Source organism: Rana temporaria, chromosome 4, assembly GCF_905171775.1.
Source record: "Rana temporaria chromosome 4, aRanTem1.1, whole genome shotgun sequence".
In the NCBI taxonomy this organism is placed as follows: Eukaryota; Metazoa; Chordata; class Amphibia; order Anura; family Ranidae; genus Rana; species Rana temporaria.
The window spans coordinates 14,412,627-14,428,970 of NC_053492.1; the positions used below are offsets into that span (position 1 = coordinate 14,412,627).

The window sequence follows — 16,344 nt, forward strand, 5'->3', positions numbered from 1 at the left end:
AACCAGGAAGTCTTGGTTAGCGTCCTCCATACATAGAGGACAGACTCTGCACATAGACACTCCCCCTTGCTCGCGATTGGACAGATCCGTCCAAGGGGGAGTGTCTATGCGCAGCGGGGAAAACAGCTGTTCAAACGAACGCTGTCTGTAATGTTCCCCACCGCGGTGATAACAGTAGGTACGGGGGACAATGGCTGCTGTACGGGGGACAATGGCTGCTGTACGGGGGACAATGGCTGCTGTACGGGGGACAATGGCTGCTGTACAGGGGACAATGGCTGCTGTAAGGGGGACAATGGCTGCTGTAAGGGGGACAATGGCTGATGTACTGGGGACATGGCTGCTATACTGGGGACATGGCTGCTGTACTGGGGACATGGCTGCTGTACGGGGGACATGGCTGCTATACTGGCGACATGGCTGCTGTACTGGGGACATGGCTGCTGTACGGGGGACATGGCTGCTGTACGGGGGACATGGCTGCTGTACGGGGGACATGGCTGCTGTACGGGGGACATGGCTGCTGTACGGGGGACATGGCTGCTGTACGGGGGACATGGCTGCTATACTGGGGACATGGCTGCTATACTGGGGACATGGCTGCTATACTGGGGACATGGCTGCTATACGAGGGACATGGCTGCTATACGAGGGACATGGCTGCTATACGGGGGACATGGCTGCTATACGGGGGACATGGCTGTTATACGGGGGACATGGCTGCTATACTGGGGACATGGATGTTATACGGGGGACATGGCTGCATTTGGGGACACATTTAAAAAAAAGTATCGGTATTCGGTATCGGCGAGTACATAAAAAAAAAGTATTGGTACTTGTACTCAGTCCTAAAAAAGTGGTATCGAGACAACCCTACTTATAACAGTGATACATTGTAATCATCACACTTTATATAAGGGATACAATAAAGTAGCGATCCTCTATAATAACAATTCTTTATAAGTGTAAATATATTTTATTATTGATAGATTCAAGTACTGAAACTTTGTTATACATTCTATTAATGACATATTCAAATTGTGACACATTGAAATACATTATATTATTGCTAGATTCAGATAGTGACAATAATAAAAAATTCGATTAGCGATCTTTTAGAATCAAAGATACATTATAAAAGAGACAATTGATGCTACTAATAGATTGAAATGGTGATACGCTCACTCCTCTGGTTGTAAGCTCCATATTATGAAATACAAAATAAAATAGACAATAGATCTTCCTCATTATGTCCATAGCAAATGAACAGTTCAGAGAGCTAACTGTTGGAGTCAACAAGAAACCTGCCAGAGAGGGATTTAGCCGAGCAGGATCTGCAAAAAATTGCATTACCTGTAAAGCTTAAGGCCCAGATTCTCAAAGGCGTTACGACGGCGCAACACCATTTGCGCCGTCGTAAGTCCTAATCTGGCCCCGGGTATCTATGCGACTGATTCTTAGAATGAGTTACGCATAGATAACCATTAGATCTGACAGGCGCAAATGACATCAGATGTCAGATCTTAAATGTAATATTTTTTCCCGACGCTAGGTGTTGCCGACGTCGTTTTCCCCGTCGCTTATGTAAATTAGCAAATTACAGCGATTCCCGAATGTACGCGCGCTCGACGCAGAGAATTTACGTAGTTTCCGTAGCCTTTCCGACGCGTAAAGTTGCCCCTGGGGTCTATGAGGCGCAGCCAATGTTAAGTATGGCCGTCGTTCCCGCGTCGAAATTTAAAAAATCTACGTCGTTTGCGTAAGACGTCCGTGAATGGCGCTGGACACTATTTACGTTAACGTCTAAGCAAATGACATCGGTGCGACGTCATTTAGCGCAATGCACGTCGGGTAATTTACCCTACGGAGCATGCGCAGTACGCTCGGCGTGGGAACGCGCCTAATTTAAATGGTGCCCGCCCCATTTGAATTGGGCGGGCTTGCGCCGAGCGCTTTTACGATACACCGCCGCAAGTTTACAGGTAAGGCCTAGTACACACGAGAGGATTTATCCGCTGATACGGTCCAACGGACCGTTTCCACGGATAAATCCTCTCGAGGATTTCCGCGGATTTGGATACGATGGACTGTACTCACCATAGGATCGAAATCCGCGCCGAAATCCCATCGCGATGACGTGTCGTGCCGTCGCCGCGATGATGACGCGGCGACATGCGCGACGCTGTCATATAAGGAATTCCACGCATGCGTCGAATCATTACGACACATGCGGGGGATCCCTTTCGGACGGATTGATCCGGTGAGTCTGTACAGACCAGCGGATCAATCCGTTGGGATGGATTCAAGCGGATAGATTTTAAAGCATGTCTTCAAATTTTTATCCGCTTGAAATCCATCCCAGGGGATAAAAATCCGCGGAAACAGATCCGCTGGATTGTACACACCAGGGGATCTATCCGCTGGAGCCGGTCCGCGGATCAATTCCAGCGGATGGATCCTCTCGTGTGTACGGGGCCTAAGTGTTCTGAGAATCAGGCACTAACGCTGTAAACCTGCGGCGGTGTAACGTAAATCACATACGTTACGCTGCCCAGGAGCAACGTAATTCTACGAGAATCTGGGCCTAAGAGTTTACTGGGACCAAAAGTCTAAAGCTGCTAAATATGGTCATGGGCATCCACAAGGGGGGGCAAGGGGGGGAACTTGCCCCCCTCGAATCGGCAAGGGTCTGCCGCGGCCGCCCCTGACTTTTTTCTGACTTCTGCTGAGCTGAGTGACTGCTGTCTGTTGGCTGGTGCTGATGTTCTGATCTGATGCTATGGCTCCGCTCACCTCCAGCCTCCAGTGAGTCACTGCCCTCCTACTGTGCAGTGCAGAGCCAGTGTGCAGACTGTCACTGTGAGAATCGAGATATAGATCCGGCCAGCGCTGGAGTCGTGTAGGAAACACTTACAGAGGAGAGGACTGGAGGAAGAGGTCCGAGGAAGCAAGGAGGTCTCGTTTCTGCCTAGGCCCGGGACGCCCTTGTCACAGGAAAAAACCCTGAAGTGACGTCAAGTGCCACCCTGGCCTGGCATGGCATCAGCAGTGGCTGAGGGAGGAACCACAGGTAATGACAAGTTAGGAACATATTGGAAAGTTGAAACTAAGTGGAAGCTATTGCTGGAACTCTGCAACGGTCATATCAACTGTCCTGTCCTCCTCTTGTAGACAGCTATATACACCACACACACACATATATATATATTCCTGTGTTCCTCCATCATCACTGACTGCAAATATACATCATCTGTCCTGTATATATATAGCTGTATACAGGACAGATGATGCATATCTGCAGTCAATGATGTTAGAGGAAGGTCTCTATATACAGGAGGGTAGGTGGGTGTATATAGCTGTATACAGGACAGAAGATGTATATCTGCAGTCACTGATGATGGAGGAAGGTCTCTATATACAGGAGGGAAGGTGGGTATATATAGCTGTATACAGGGCAGATGATGATGTATATCTGCAGTCACTGATGATGGAGGAAGGTCTCTATATACAGGAGGGAAGGTGGGTATATATAGCTGTATACAGGGCAGATGATGATGTATATCTGCAGTCACTGATGATGGAGGAAGGTCTCTATATACAGGAGGGTAGGTGGGTGTATATAGCTGTATACAGGACAGATGATGCATATCTGCAGTTACTGATGATGGAGGAAGGTATCTATATACAGAAAGGAAGGTTGGTGTATATATAGCTGTATACACCCATCTTCCTTCCTGTATATAGAGACCTTCCTCCATCATCAGTAACTGCAGATATACATCCTCTGTCCTGTATACAGCTATATATACACCCACCTTCCTTCCTGTGTATACTAATACCATCCACTCCCTTTATATACACTACTGTGCACCTCCATACTGTTCAGGCTGCATTTGATGGGCACAGTAAGGCTGCATTTGATAGGCATAGTGAGGCTGCAATTGATGGGCACAGTGAGGCTGCATTTAATGGGCACAGTGAGGCTGCATTTGATGGGCACAGTGAGGCCACATTTGATGGGCACAATAAGGCTGCATTTGATGGGCGCAGTGAGGCTGAATTTGATGTGCACAGTGAGGTTGAAATTGATTGACACAGTGAGGCTGCATTTGATGGGCACAGTGAGGCCGCATTTGATGGGCACAGTGAGGCCGCATTTGATGGGCACAGTGAGGCTGCATTTGTTGGGCACAGTAAGTCCGCATTTGATGGGCACAGTAAGGCCGCATTTGATGGGCACAGTAAGGCTGCTTTTGATGGGCACAGTGAGGCTGAAATTGATTGTCACAGTGAGGCTCCATTTGATGAATACAGTGAGGCCGCATTTAATGGGCACAGTAAGGCTGCATTTGATGGGCACAGTGAGGTTGAAATTGATTGACACAGTGAGGCTACATTTGATGAATGTAGAGAGGCTGAAATTGATAGGCACAGTGAGATTGAAATTGATTGACACAGTGAGGCCGCATTTGATGGGCACAGTGAGGCCGCATTTGATGGGCACAGTGAGGCCGCATTTGATGGGCACAGTGAGGCTGCATTTGACGGGCACAGTAAGGCTGCATTTGATGAGCACAGTAAGGCTGAAATTGATGGGCACAGGGAGATTGAAATTGATTGACACAGTGAGGCTGCATTTGATGGGCACAGTGAGTCCGCATTTGATGGGCACAGTGAGGCCGCATTGGATGGGCACAGTGAGGCTGCAAGTGATGGGCTCAGTGATAAAGACTAAGCCCCTCCCCTCCATGACATTGTTGAAAAAGGGCAGAGCATGAGTGACCTTTAAATGATGCCCCTCTGGAATAAGTTCTGCGGGCGCCCTGAGCAGAGCTATATGGATTTGTGGCCTCAGGGCTTAGGATGGTGAGTACAGCCAATCACTGTGATCAGGAAGGGGGGGGGAGATGGAGAAATGTCAGAATTATTTGTCTTGGCACCTCCCTTCAAGATAATGATATATCTGAATGCCACACCCCTAACACAGCATAGAGGGGTTTGGTGAAGGTGGCGGTGAAGGTGTGGAGGTGGCAGAGGGGGTCACACACATAGAAGGAGAGCTGTCCGGCCTCATAGTCCAGGTATACCCGGATTCGGTTAGTGGGAATATTGTAAGGGAGCTCGGTCACTTCCTCGTCATGCGCTGCTCTATACTTTTTACCCTTCCTGTCCAAACCCCAGGACTTGTTATTGTCTCCTATGTAAGAATTCTTCCCATACCTGTGTATATTTGCGTAGCACATCCCAATGATCCAGTTATTGGATCTCTGAACATCTACTTCCCAATAATGTCTCCCTGAGGAGAAACTCTGACTGCCTAAGACTTGATTATAATCTCTAAATCTCTTCCAACTATGTGGGCGATTCTGGAGTCCACCCGACCTTGATGCAGTCTTCTTATCATATGATATAAATACATCATTATTAGCTGTGTCCTCATCCAATAATATGTCTACAGCTTTCTGTATGTAGATCCCTTCAGTTACCCCAATAATAGCAGGTATTATATCAGATAAACCTGTGCGGAACATATCTGTGGCCTTAGTCACATCCAGACCACTGATGAGGATGTAATGGGACATAAAAATCCACAAATTTTCATCCTCAGTATCATCCAAGTCACCGGAGTCTGGTTCCTGTAGGACGGTCAATGGATCCGTCATGGCGCACAACTCTTCTAAGTGATCAATCTTCCTGGACAGATCCTCCATCTTTAATTCCAACTGCTGAATCAGATCATTGACTGGACTTAAAATCTGCTCTGCCTGCCTGGAGATCTCACCCAGGACTTTCTCCTCCAGATCTTCCAGACGTCTCCTGAGGTCTCTGAACTGGACAGTAAATCTCTCTGTTTCACCATCTGCTTTTCCTTGTACTTTTCCTCGGTGTTCCTGCAGACTCCGGACTCTTTCTTCTGTCTTCTCTCTCTTAGTAATAATTTTTTGAAGATTATTAATCAGTTTCTTCTTCTTCTTTATAGAGGCCTCTTGTAGGGTCTCCACCTGGTGTCCTCGATGTTCTCCAGTTAAACTGCAGGAGACACAGATACAAGTAGAGTCCTCAGTGCAGTAATACTCCAGGATCTTCTTATGGACGGGGCACTTCCTGTTCTCCGGGGTGCTGGTGGGGACACATATCACGTGTTCTGGTGACTTGCTGTGGACTCTCAGATGGTCATCACATAGAGAAGCCTCACAAAGTAGACAGGACTTCACAGCGGGTACAGAGGAGTGAATACAGTAAGTGCAGAAGATCCCGGACTTCTCTGAATCTTGCGGAGCAGACAAGAAACGTTGAGTGATGTTCCGCAGAGTGATATTTCTTTGCATTGAAGGTCGTTCCTGGAACTCTTCCCTGCACTGAGGACAGGAATAATCTCCAGACCCCTCCTGGGTATCAAACACGCGGTCAATGCAGACCTGGCAGAAGTTGTGTCCACATTTTAACATGACGGGATCCGTATAAATGTTCAGACAGATGGAACAATCCAGCTCCGCTCTCAGGTCTGAAGACGCCATCGCTGATAGCAGAGAAGGAAATGAATATCTAAGTTTCTTTTTCTCCAAAACCAGTCACTCTGGTTAGGCAATTTCCTGCATAAGGTGGGGCTGGGAATGTGTGCAGTATTTGCAGAAAGGAGATCAAAGGTCACCAACACGGCTGAAACAGGAACGAAAAAGTCAGCAAACCCCCCCCAAAACAAAAAATTGTAACTGCCCTATCATAACCAGGATTGTCTCGGCAATTTTAAACTAATTTGCTGTAGACAGTCAATGCGGATTGTAGTGTGGCTTTGTTCAGTTACTCGGAAATTCAACCCAGCTGTCAGTTCTCTCTTCTGCCAGTAGGCGGCACGAGAACCTTTGGCATTCATGTGAGTAATGAATATTCATATACGCAGTATTGTGTTTGTGTTCGGGAGGATATATACCTTCCTGGTGGGTGAGGTCTTCAGCATTGTTTCCATGATACTGTTTGTTCCCTCTGCAGATGAAGAGATCTACAATCAAGCGGTGTAATATTTGCCAAAACAGTAAGAAAAATAGTTGGGGTGGGCTGTGTCCCTCCAGATTTCAGTTGCGCCCCCCAAAAGACTTCAGCTCGCCCCCCCCCTACCTGAGCCCAGGCCCCATAAGGTCCACATGTGGCACCCGGGTGAGAAGCGGTACATAAGGGTTGGTACTTTTTTTCTTTTAACCAGTTCCAGTCCAGGCCAGTTCTGACATTTCTCTCAGGCCTGGTACACACAATAGGATTGATCCGCGGATACGGTCCGCCGGACCATATCCACGGATAAATCCTCTGAGGATTTTGATCCGATGGAGTGTACACACCATCGGATCAAAATCCGCGCCGAATTCCCATCGTGGTGACGTGTCGCGCCGTCGCCGCGATGATGACGCGGCGACGTGCGCGACGCTGTCATATAAGGATATCCACGCATGCGTCGAATCATTACGACGCATGCGAGGGATGGGTTCGGACGGATCGATCCGGTGAGTCTGTACAGACCACCGGATCGATCCGCTGGAGCCGATTCCAGCAGATAGATTTGTTAGCATGTCTACAAATTTTTATCTGCTGGAAATCGGAAATATCCGCGGATAAATATCCGCTGGAACGTACACACCAGGGGATCTATCCGCTGAAACCGATCCGCTGAGATTTTTCAGCAGATGGATCCTCTCGTGTGTATGGGGCCTCAGGCCCCGTACACACGAGAGGATCTATCCGCTGGAATTTATCCACGGATCAGTTTCAGCGGATAGATCCGCTGGTGTGTACAACCCAGCGGATATTTATCAGCGGATATTTTTCGGGCCGATGGATTTCCAGCGGATAAAAATTTCTTAGCATGCTAAGAAATCGATCCGCTGGAATCCAGTCCAGCGGATTGATCCGGTGGTCTGTACAGACTCACCGGATCAATCCGTCCGATTCCATCCCTCGCATGCGTCGTAATGATTCGACGCATGCATGGAAGTCCTTATATTACAGCGTCGCGCACGTCGCCGCGTCATCATCGCGGTGACGGCGCGACACGTCACCGCGGAGGGAATTCCGCACGGATTTTGATCTGATGGTTAGTACAACCATCAGATCAAAATCCGCCAGAGGATTTATCCGCGGAAACGGTCCGGAGGACCGTTCCCGCGGATAAATCCTCTCGTGTGTACGGGGCCTCATACCTTTACAAATCTGCTTTTTTTTTCTAGAAAAATACTTGGAACCCCCAAACATATATATATTTTTAAGCAGAGAACCCAGAGAATCAAGTAGTTGTTGCATTTTTTTTATATTTGCACTTCAATGAGTTTCAGTGCACACAAACACAATATAATACCCAATTAAAAAAAAAAAAACATAAAAGATGATGTTATGCAGAGTAAATAAGTTCTGAACCTGTCACACTTTAAAAGTGTAAAAGTGCGCACGCCCATGCAACGCCACCAAAATATGGTACCTAAAAATCTCCATAGGTAATGATTTAAAAGTCTTGACAGGTTACCAGTTTAGTGTTACACAGGAGGTCTGACACTACTGCACTCGCTTTGACATTCGCGGGGGTACCTCACATGTGTGGTGGGATCACCGTTTACATAAACGTGCATGACCGTTGTGTGCTTTCCCATTTCCGTGTGAGCAGGATTGCTGATATGGGGGTACCACTGGTCCTCTTGTAGTAGGGGTCCCGGGCACACAGGGGGACCCGGATGGTAGGAAGACTAGGGTGGGGGGGGGGGGATTTTAGTACTCTGTGGTTTTCTCAAACATGCCATGGGCATATGTGGAATTACACCCCAAAATGCATTCTGCTGCTTCTCCTGAGTACGGGGATACCACATGTGTGAGACTTTTTGGGAGCCTAGCCGCGTACAGGACACCAAAAACCAAGCACCGTCTTCAGGATTTCTAATGGCGTAAATTTTTCATTTCACTCCTCACTACCTATCACAGTTTCGAAGGCCATAAAATGCCAAGATAGCACAAACCCCCCAAAATGACCCCATTTTGGAAAGTAGACACTCCAAACTATTTTCTGAGAGGCATGTCGAGTCCATGGAATATTTTATATTTTGCCACAAGTTGCAGGAAAATTGCAAACTTTTTTTTTTTTTTTGCACAAAGTTGTCACTAAATGATATATTGCTCAAACCTGCCATGGTTATATGTGGAATTGCACCCCAAATACATTCTGCTGCTTCTCCTGAGTACGGGGATACCACATGTGTGAGACTTTTTGGGAGCCTAGCCGCGTACGGGACCCCGAAAACCAATCACCGCCTTGAGGCCAGTGTGACGGGCTGGGGTATCACATGAAAGACAAAACAGGCACCTCATAGCCTACATTCATTTATTTTATCGTTATTTTTTTGATATCCTGCTATTCTATAAAACAACCAGTAGATGGCAGAGAGGGTACCCGAACAGAGTCTATATAAGGCCACATGCACCATGTGACTAAGTGAAACTCATTTTAGTCATAAAGAAGCATGGTCATATATTTTCCTGTTCGTGTATTTTTGTAGGTATGTACTTTAAACCATTCTCATTCTTACTTAACTGTACTAGAAAGATTCCTAAACATCTAGAGCAGTTGCAGGAGAAAGTTTTAGTAGATTTTGTGCAATAGTTTTGTTGTAATTAGACTTTCAAAGCAGCATGTGTTGAGAGCAGTGAAAATAGCGAAAAACCCTAGGACTATTGTACTGGTCGGAGTAACTGTTTATTATAAGCACTAGACTGTTATATATGGGTATATTTCAACCTGATTTATGCAAAATTACATATATTAGAAGCACATGTTAAAATTATATTATTAGCCACATGGAAAGGTTATACACTGCTTGTTCATTTATGCAAGATGCGCCATCTAGTGGTCAAAAGAGAGAATTGCTTCAGGATTTATATTTATAAAGCAATGCAGTATAATTCTCATTATGACACAGCTAAAGTGTGCTATAGAGATAAAGATAAGTGTCTATAACACGAAATAGAAGGAAAATGCATGTTTATTAAAATATAATGGTATTCATTGTTGCAGCTATATTTCAAAGTATTTCAGTCCAATCTGTACTGTTATGTTGGCAATTATGAACATGTAACTATAAAAAACTGTATGTATTGTTATGTAAAAGTGAAACACATTTCACATTATAAAGAAGCATGGTCATATATTTTCCTGTTCGTGTATTTTTGTAGTACCCGCCGAGATGATCACATCACATCAGTACGTCTACAATCATCGGTTCCCTTAATCTATATTTTGGGACCGGTAACATTTTGGGGGCTCGTCCGGGATTCGCTGTGTACCAGTGAGAGGGAAACGCGAGACGAGTGTGAGTCGACTGCAGAGCTACAAGGAGAGTCGCGATTGTCGTCTGCCGTGTGAGTGCAAGTTGTCAGAGTGCAACAGAGATGGCGTCCCCTCGTCGTGCGCTGATGTGGGATATCCGGAAACAAATTCATCTGCTGAGTAAAGAACAGCTGTATAGCCTCGCTATTACGCTGGATGATGAAAGAGACGTGGACATTCCATCAGTGACTGGTGCAAGCGAAATGGAATTCGTTGAATTTATTGTAGACTACATGAGAAGTGATCAGCTGGCGAAGTTAGAAGATCAAGGCATGTCTTACCTGCTCATCATCCAAGACAAGATCGATGAACTAAAACTCAATAAGGAAAGTACACCAACTGTGAACATTGCAGCCACTGCTAAAGAAATGAGTAGTGGGACTGCAAGGACTGAACAGGGATCGGAGGTGGTGAGATTAACTGATGTTGTTGCTTTATTGCCACGTAGGGAATTCAAAATGCATGGTGGTGTAATTTCAGATCATGGTTCGGACATGAGTTACAGTAGCGTGTGCCGTCAGATTGACGAGGGTCTAAGTGAAAAATTCCCTGAATCTGAAATTATACGCACAGTGTTGAGGATAATCAAACCTGGTCATTTTAAAGATATGTTGACTGACAAAGAAGATCTTACTGTTGTTGAATTGAAAAAGTTTTTGAAGTCACATATGAGAGAACGAAGTGGTACTGAGTTATTTCAGGAACTTAGCAATGCTACACAGCAAGAAAAAGAGACAGCACAACAATTTGTTTACAGGCTAGCAGGGTTAAAACAAAAAATTCTGTCTACATCACAACATGATAGGCTGGAGTTTAACTATGACAAAAAACTAGTGCAAGGCGTATTCCTTCATACACTGTATCAGGGACTAAACGAGAAAAATTCTAATGTCAGACAAGATATCAAGCCTTACGTGTCTGATTTGACAGTAACCGATGACTTTGTCATAGAGCAGGTCACCAGATCAGTTGATGAAGAAACAGAAAGGCAGAGACGCTTAAACAGTGCACTTAAACATAAACATCTTACTGTTCATTCGTCACAGACACCAGGGAATAGTGAAAAAGAAACAGTGCAAAAGAGAGTTGAGGGAGATGCTAGAGCAAATCACACTGCACTAATGGAACTAACAACACAGGTTTCGGCTCTCACGAAGAACCTCGAGAAGATGATGAAGCAAACTCCTGTTGTTGAAAACCGAATGACTAAGCCACTAACCAATGTTCAAGTTCCAGATACAGCTCACTGCAAGCCCAGGTGTGATGATTGCATCAAACGAGAGAGTCAGAACTGCTACCATTGTTTCTACTGTGGTTGGACAGGACACAGAGCAGTTGATTGCTTGAAGAAAAGAAGGCAGTCGGGAAACGACAGACGGTCACTGGGAAAGGGACAACCAGTGACCACCTCAAATAATCTGTCCCATGCTAAGATAAATAGGGTATTCACCCACCAATCAACTAGAACACTCCCAAAAGAGAATGGATGCTCCAAACAACGCGTAGCACAATTAATTGGAGGAAAATGCCTATTGTCTTGTCGGATGAATGGTGTTCCGGTTGACATGTTGATGGACACAGGAGCTCAGGTCAGCATTGTCGGGAAGGCCTGGTTAGAAAAGTTTCTACCCGGTGTCACTATTAGACACATACAAGATTTACTTTGTGATGACAACTTATCCATTACAGCTGCAAATGGTTCTATCATTCCATTCATTGGATGGATTGAAGTCCTCCTGGAATTCGAAAGTAGTGGACATGGAAACTCAGCCATCCATGTGCCAATACTGGTGAGCGACTGCTGTAACGACAATCCACTTCTTGGATTTAATGTTATCGAAGAATTGATTAGAGAAAACCGTGACCGATCAAACAGCACCCAAAACCTGACTATCTTGCTAAGTGAAGCCATGAAAGTAAGACAGAGTGTAGCGAATAACATTGTCAATGCTGTCAGTCAAGCAACTAACCCAGGAGAAATATCCGATAGTCGTGTGGTCAAAGTGGGGAAGAAAGGACTCCAGATCAAAGGAGGCGAGCTTGGTGAAGTCAAATGCAGAATTAGAGCATGGCCGAAAGGAGGAATCATGCCATTTGAACCACTTCCAGAATATCCAGTTGAAGAAGGACTTGAACTATTTCCTTCAGTGGTAGATGTACCAAACGGTTTCTCTAAACTAGTGAAGATACCCATACTGAACCGTGCTGAACATGATATCTACCTTCCACCCAGAACAGTATTGGGTACCATTTCTCCAGCAGCTGAGATTCTACCGTTTTCTCCAAATAAAGACAATGAAAAGGGAATTGACCAGAAGAAAAGAATGTTACATGTAAACCAGTTGAATCAAGTGGACGCTGAAAATCAGCTACCCACTAACGAATTTGTTAAGTGGCACCCACCTGTCAATTTGGATAATCTCTCAGAAGAAGAACAAGAGATAGCGAGACAAATGTTATATGACGAATCAGATGTCTTTGCTCAAGATGAGGGAGACATAGGAAGCATTCCAAACCTGAAACTGAAGATAAATCTAAAAGATGAAACTCCTGTCCAGAAACGCTACAATTCGATACCGAAACCCCTATATCAGGAAGTGAAAGAATATGTCCAAAACCTTCTTGACCAAGGTTGGGTAACGAAATCTTCTTCCGCATACTCGTCACCAGTTGTTTGTGTTCGGAAGAAGGACAGAAGCCTACGACTATGTGTGGACTTTAGGGAGTTAAACCGGAAGACTATTCCAGATAGACATCCACTACCTAGAATACAAGATCTGCTGGATAGCTTAGGAGGATTTACATGGTTCTCAATCCTGGACCAGGGTAGTGCGTATCATCAAGGCTTTGTGCACGTAGACTCCAGACACCTGACAGCTTTCAGCACCCCCTGGGGACTCCTGGAGTGGAATCGCATTCCGTTCGGATTAACTAATGCCCCAGCAGCTTTTCAGAGATGCATGGAGAATGTACTAGAGGGCATCAGAGACAAATGCTGTTCTCCATACCTGGATGACGTACTTTGCTACTCCAAAACTTTTCAGGAGCATGTCGATGATCTTAGGCAAGTGCTTAGTCGAATGCGTGAGCATGGTATCAAACTTAGACCGAAGAAGTGTGAACTCTTTAAACGACAGATTCGATACCTTGGGCGAATGGTGTCAGAAGAAGGCATAAAAATTGACCCAAATGATCTTGAAGCGGTATTGCAGTTGAAAAGGAAAGAACCAAAAACAGTTGGAGAAGTCAGAACTTTGTTAGGATTCCTGAGCTACTACAGGTCCTTCATTCAAGATTTCTCTCGACTTGCTAAACCACTGTATGAACTTTTGCAGAACACGGAGAAAGAATCTGCTACATCCATCACCAAAAACCGTCGCGGGGAAGCGACAAAGAGAGACGGGATAAAAACACAAGTGCCATCTAAAACACCGATCCAATGGACACCCAAACATCAAGCTGTGGTAGTCAGATTGGTGGACATGCTAACCAATCCACCAATACTAGCATACCCTGATTTTGACTTACCCTTCATCTTACACACTGATGCTTCCAATGAAGGCCTAGGTGCTGTACTGTACCAACGACAAGGAGAACACCTTCGTGTTATTGGATTTGGCTCCAGAACATTGACCCCAGCGGAACGCAATTACCATCTCCACTCTGGTAAACTTGAGTTTTTAGCTCTCAAGTGGGCAATCTGTGACAAATTCAGAGATTACCTGTATTACGCTCCAACATTCACAGTCTATACAGACAACAACCCATTGACATATGTCTTGAGTACCGCCAAACTGAATGCTGTGGGTCATCGCTGGGTTGGTGAGCTGGCCGATTTCCACTTTGATATCAAGTACAGGCCAGGTAAACAGAATGCTGACGCGGATACACTGTCACGATTTCCGGTGGAACTCACTGAGAATCTGAGTGAGTACACAGAGCTTGTACCATTCGAGGTTGTGTCAGCTATGTGGCAAGGGAGCAAAGCTGTCAACGAAGAAGAGGCACCATGGGTGGCCTCATTGACTCTTCACTCAGAAAGTGATGTGGCAGAAGAATTGCTGAAAGGACGGACAATCTGCCCAATGACTCAGGAGAATATCAGAGCATTACAAGAAGATGATACCAACATTAGAGAAGTGGTCTGGCTTAAGGAGAACAATTGGACTCCAAACCACAAAGAAAAGGAGAGTATGACCAGTAAAACAAGACGTTTGATACACGAATGGAACAAACTCATAGTGGAGGAAGGAATCCTATATCGACACTCTGGAACCCGAAAACAGCTAGTTCTACCAGAAAAGCTAAAACCATTGGTCTTAAGAAGCCTTCACGATGACATGGGTCACATTGGCACTGACAAGGTAATCCACCTAGCACGTGAACGGTTTTACTGGCCATTTATGCAAAGAGACATTGATGAATATGTGCTGAAGACGTGTAACTGTATCAAACAAAAGCGTCCAAATATCCCAGAAAGAGCACCTATGGGTGGGATTACTACCAGTTCACCCTTGGAGCTAGTATCCATTGATTACCTCCACTTGGAGAGAAGCAAAGGAGGATATGAGTATATACTCGTAATGGTAGACCATTTCACACGCTTTGCACAAGCGTATCCAACTAAGAACAAATCTGGAAAAACGGCAGCAGAAAAGATCTTTCAAGATTTCATACCACGTTTTGGATATCCAGAGAAACTCCACCATGATCAAGGAAGAGAATTTGAAAACAACTTGTTTCAGACATTGCAACGATTGGCAGGGATTTCTCATTCAAGAACTACCCCATACCATCCACAGGGTAACCCAGTGGAGAGACTGAACCGTACTTTGTTACAGATGCTTCGTACCTTAGAGGAAGAGAAAAAGTCAGATTGGAAAGAACATCTTCCACACATGGTTCATGCATACAATTGCACCAGGCATGAAGCCACTGGATACTCGCCATTCTTTCTATTGTATGGGAGATCTCCTCGTTTGCCGATTGACCTAATGTTCAATCTAAATTTGGAAAAAGAAATGGAAAGTCAACCAACATTTACTCAGAAATGGGCATCCAGAATGCAAGAAGCTTACAAGATCGCATCCGAGAATAGCCAAAAATCATCTGCCAAAGGGAAGAAGTACTATGACAAGAAGATAAAAGGAGCACCTCTCCAACCGGGTGATCGGGTCTTAGTGCGAAATCTCTCTGAAAGAGGAGGTCCTGGTAAACTTCGTTCATACTGGGAAGAATCAGTACACAAAGTAGTAGAAAGAATCAAAGATGGGCCTGTGTACAAAATTCAGCCTGAAAGTGGTAAAAAGACTATTCGAGTACTGCACAGAAATCTGTTACTACCAGTAAATGACCTACCCATTGAAAGACACATTCCAAGAGTACCGATGAACAAAAGACAATCAAGTAACAGGAAAGAGACTAGCATGGATCTGAACCAGGAGAAGGAAGGTTCCGATGATGAAGGATGGTATTATTCTTATGTACCAGAGACTACAGAAAGTCATGATCACGTTGTGCCTCAACAAAACTCTCAGAACGTACAGAAACCGCCATTAAGAATTTCTGCTCCAGAGTTCTATCCTACAACTACCACACCCAATCTTGAACAAGAACAAAATGATGGAACAGTAGTTGGCGACCAAGTTTGTGCTTCAGACATGGTGGAACTAGACACTGCAGAATTACCCCCATTAAGTCAAGACTTGCCTGTGAGCCAAGATATGCTAATAGAGAATGATGTTGATGGAGAAGACTCAACTCCTGTAAGAAGATCTACCAGGCAAACTAAGTCTAAAGAGATCTTTACATATGATACACTAGGTCAGCCAACCTACAGACCAAGTCAGGTTCACACCGTACAAACTCCTACAATGCTAGCTACTCCCATGACATACCAGGTAGTTAACATAGCTCCGTGGTGGCAGCAAGTACCTATTTGGGTTTCTTAAATCACTCAATAGAGTTCAGAGTACAATTCAGTGTAA

At 45.1% G+C, this 16,344-nt stretch overlaps 1 protein-coding gene across 1 annotated transcript; it reads right to left on the bottom strand.

Moving 5' to 3' along the window:
- Positions 1 to 4,670: 4,670 nt before the first annotated feature.
- LOC120935956 (E3 ubiquitin-protein ligase TRIM11-like) lies at positions 4,671 to 7,018 on the bottom strand. The gene has a single exon (XM_040347989.1). It carries the CDS (start codon positions 6,516 to 6,518, stop codon positions 4,947 to 4,949), a length of 1,572 nt encoding a protein of 523 aa, XP_040203923.1. The 5' UTR covers positions 6,519 to 7,018; the 3' UTR covers positions 4,671 to 4,946.
- Positions 7,019 to 16,344: the final 9,326 nt, after the last annotated feature.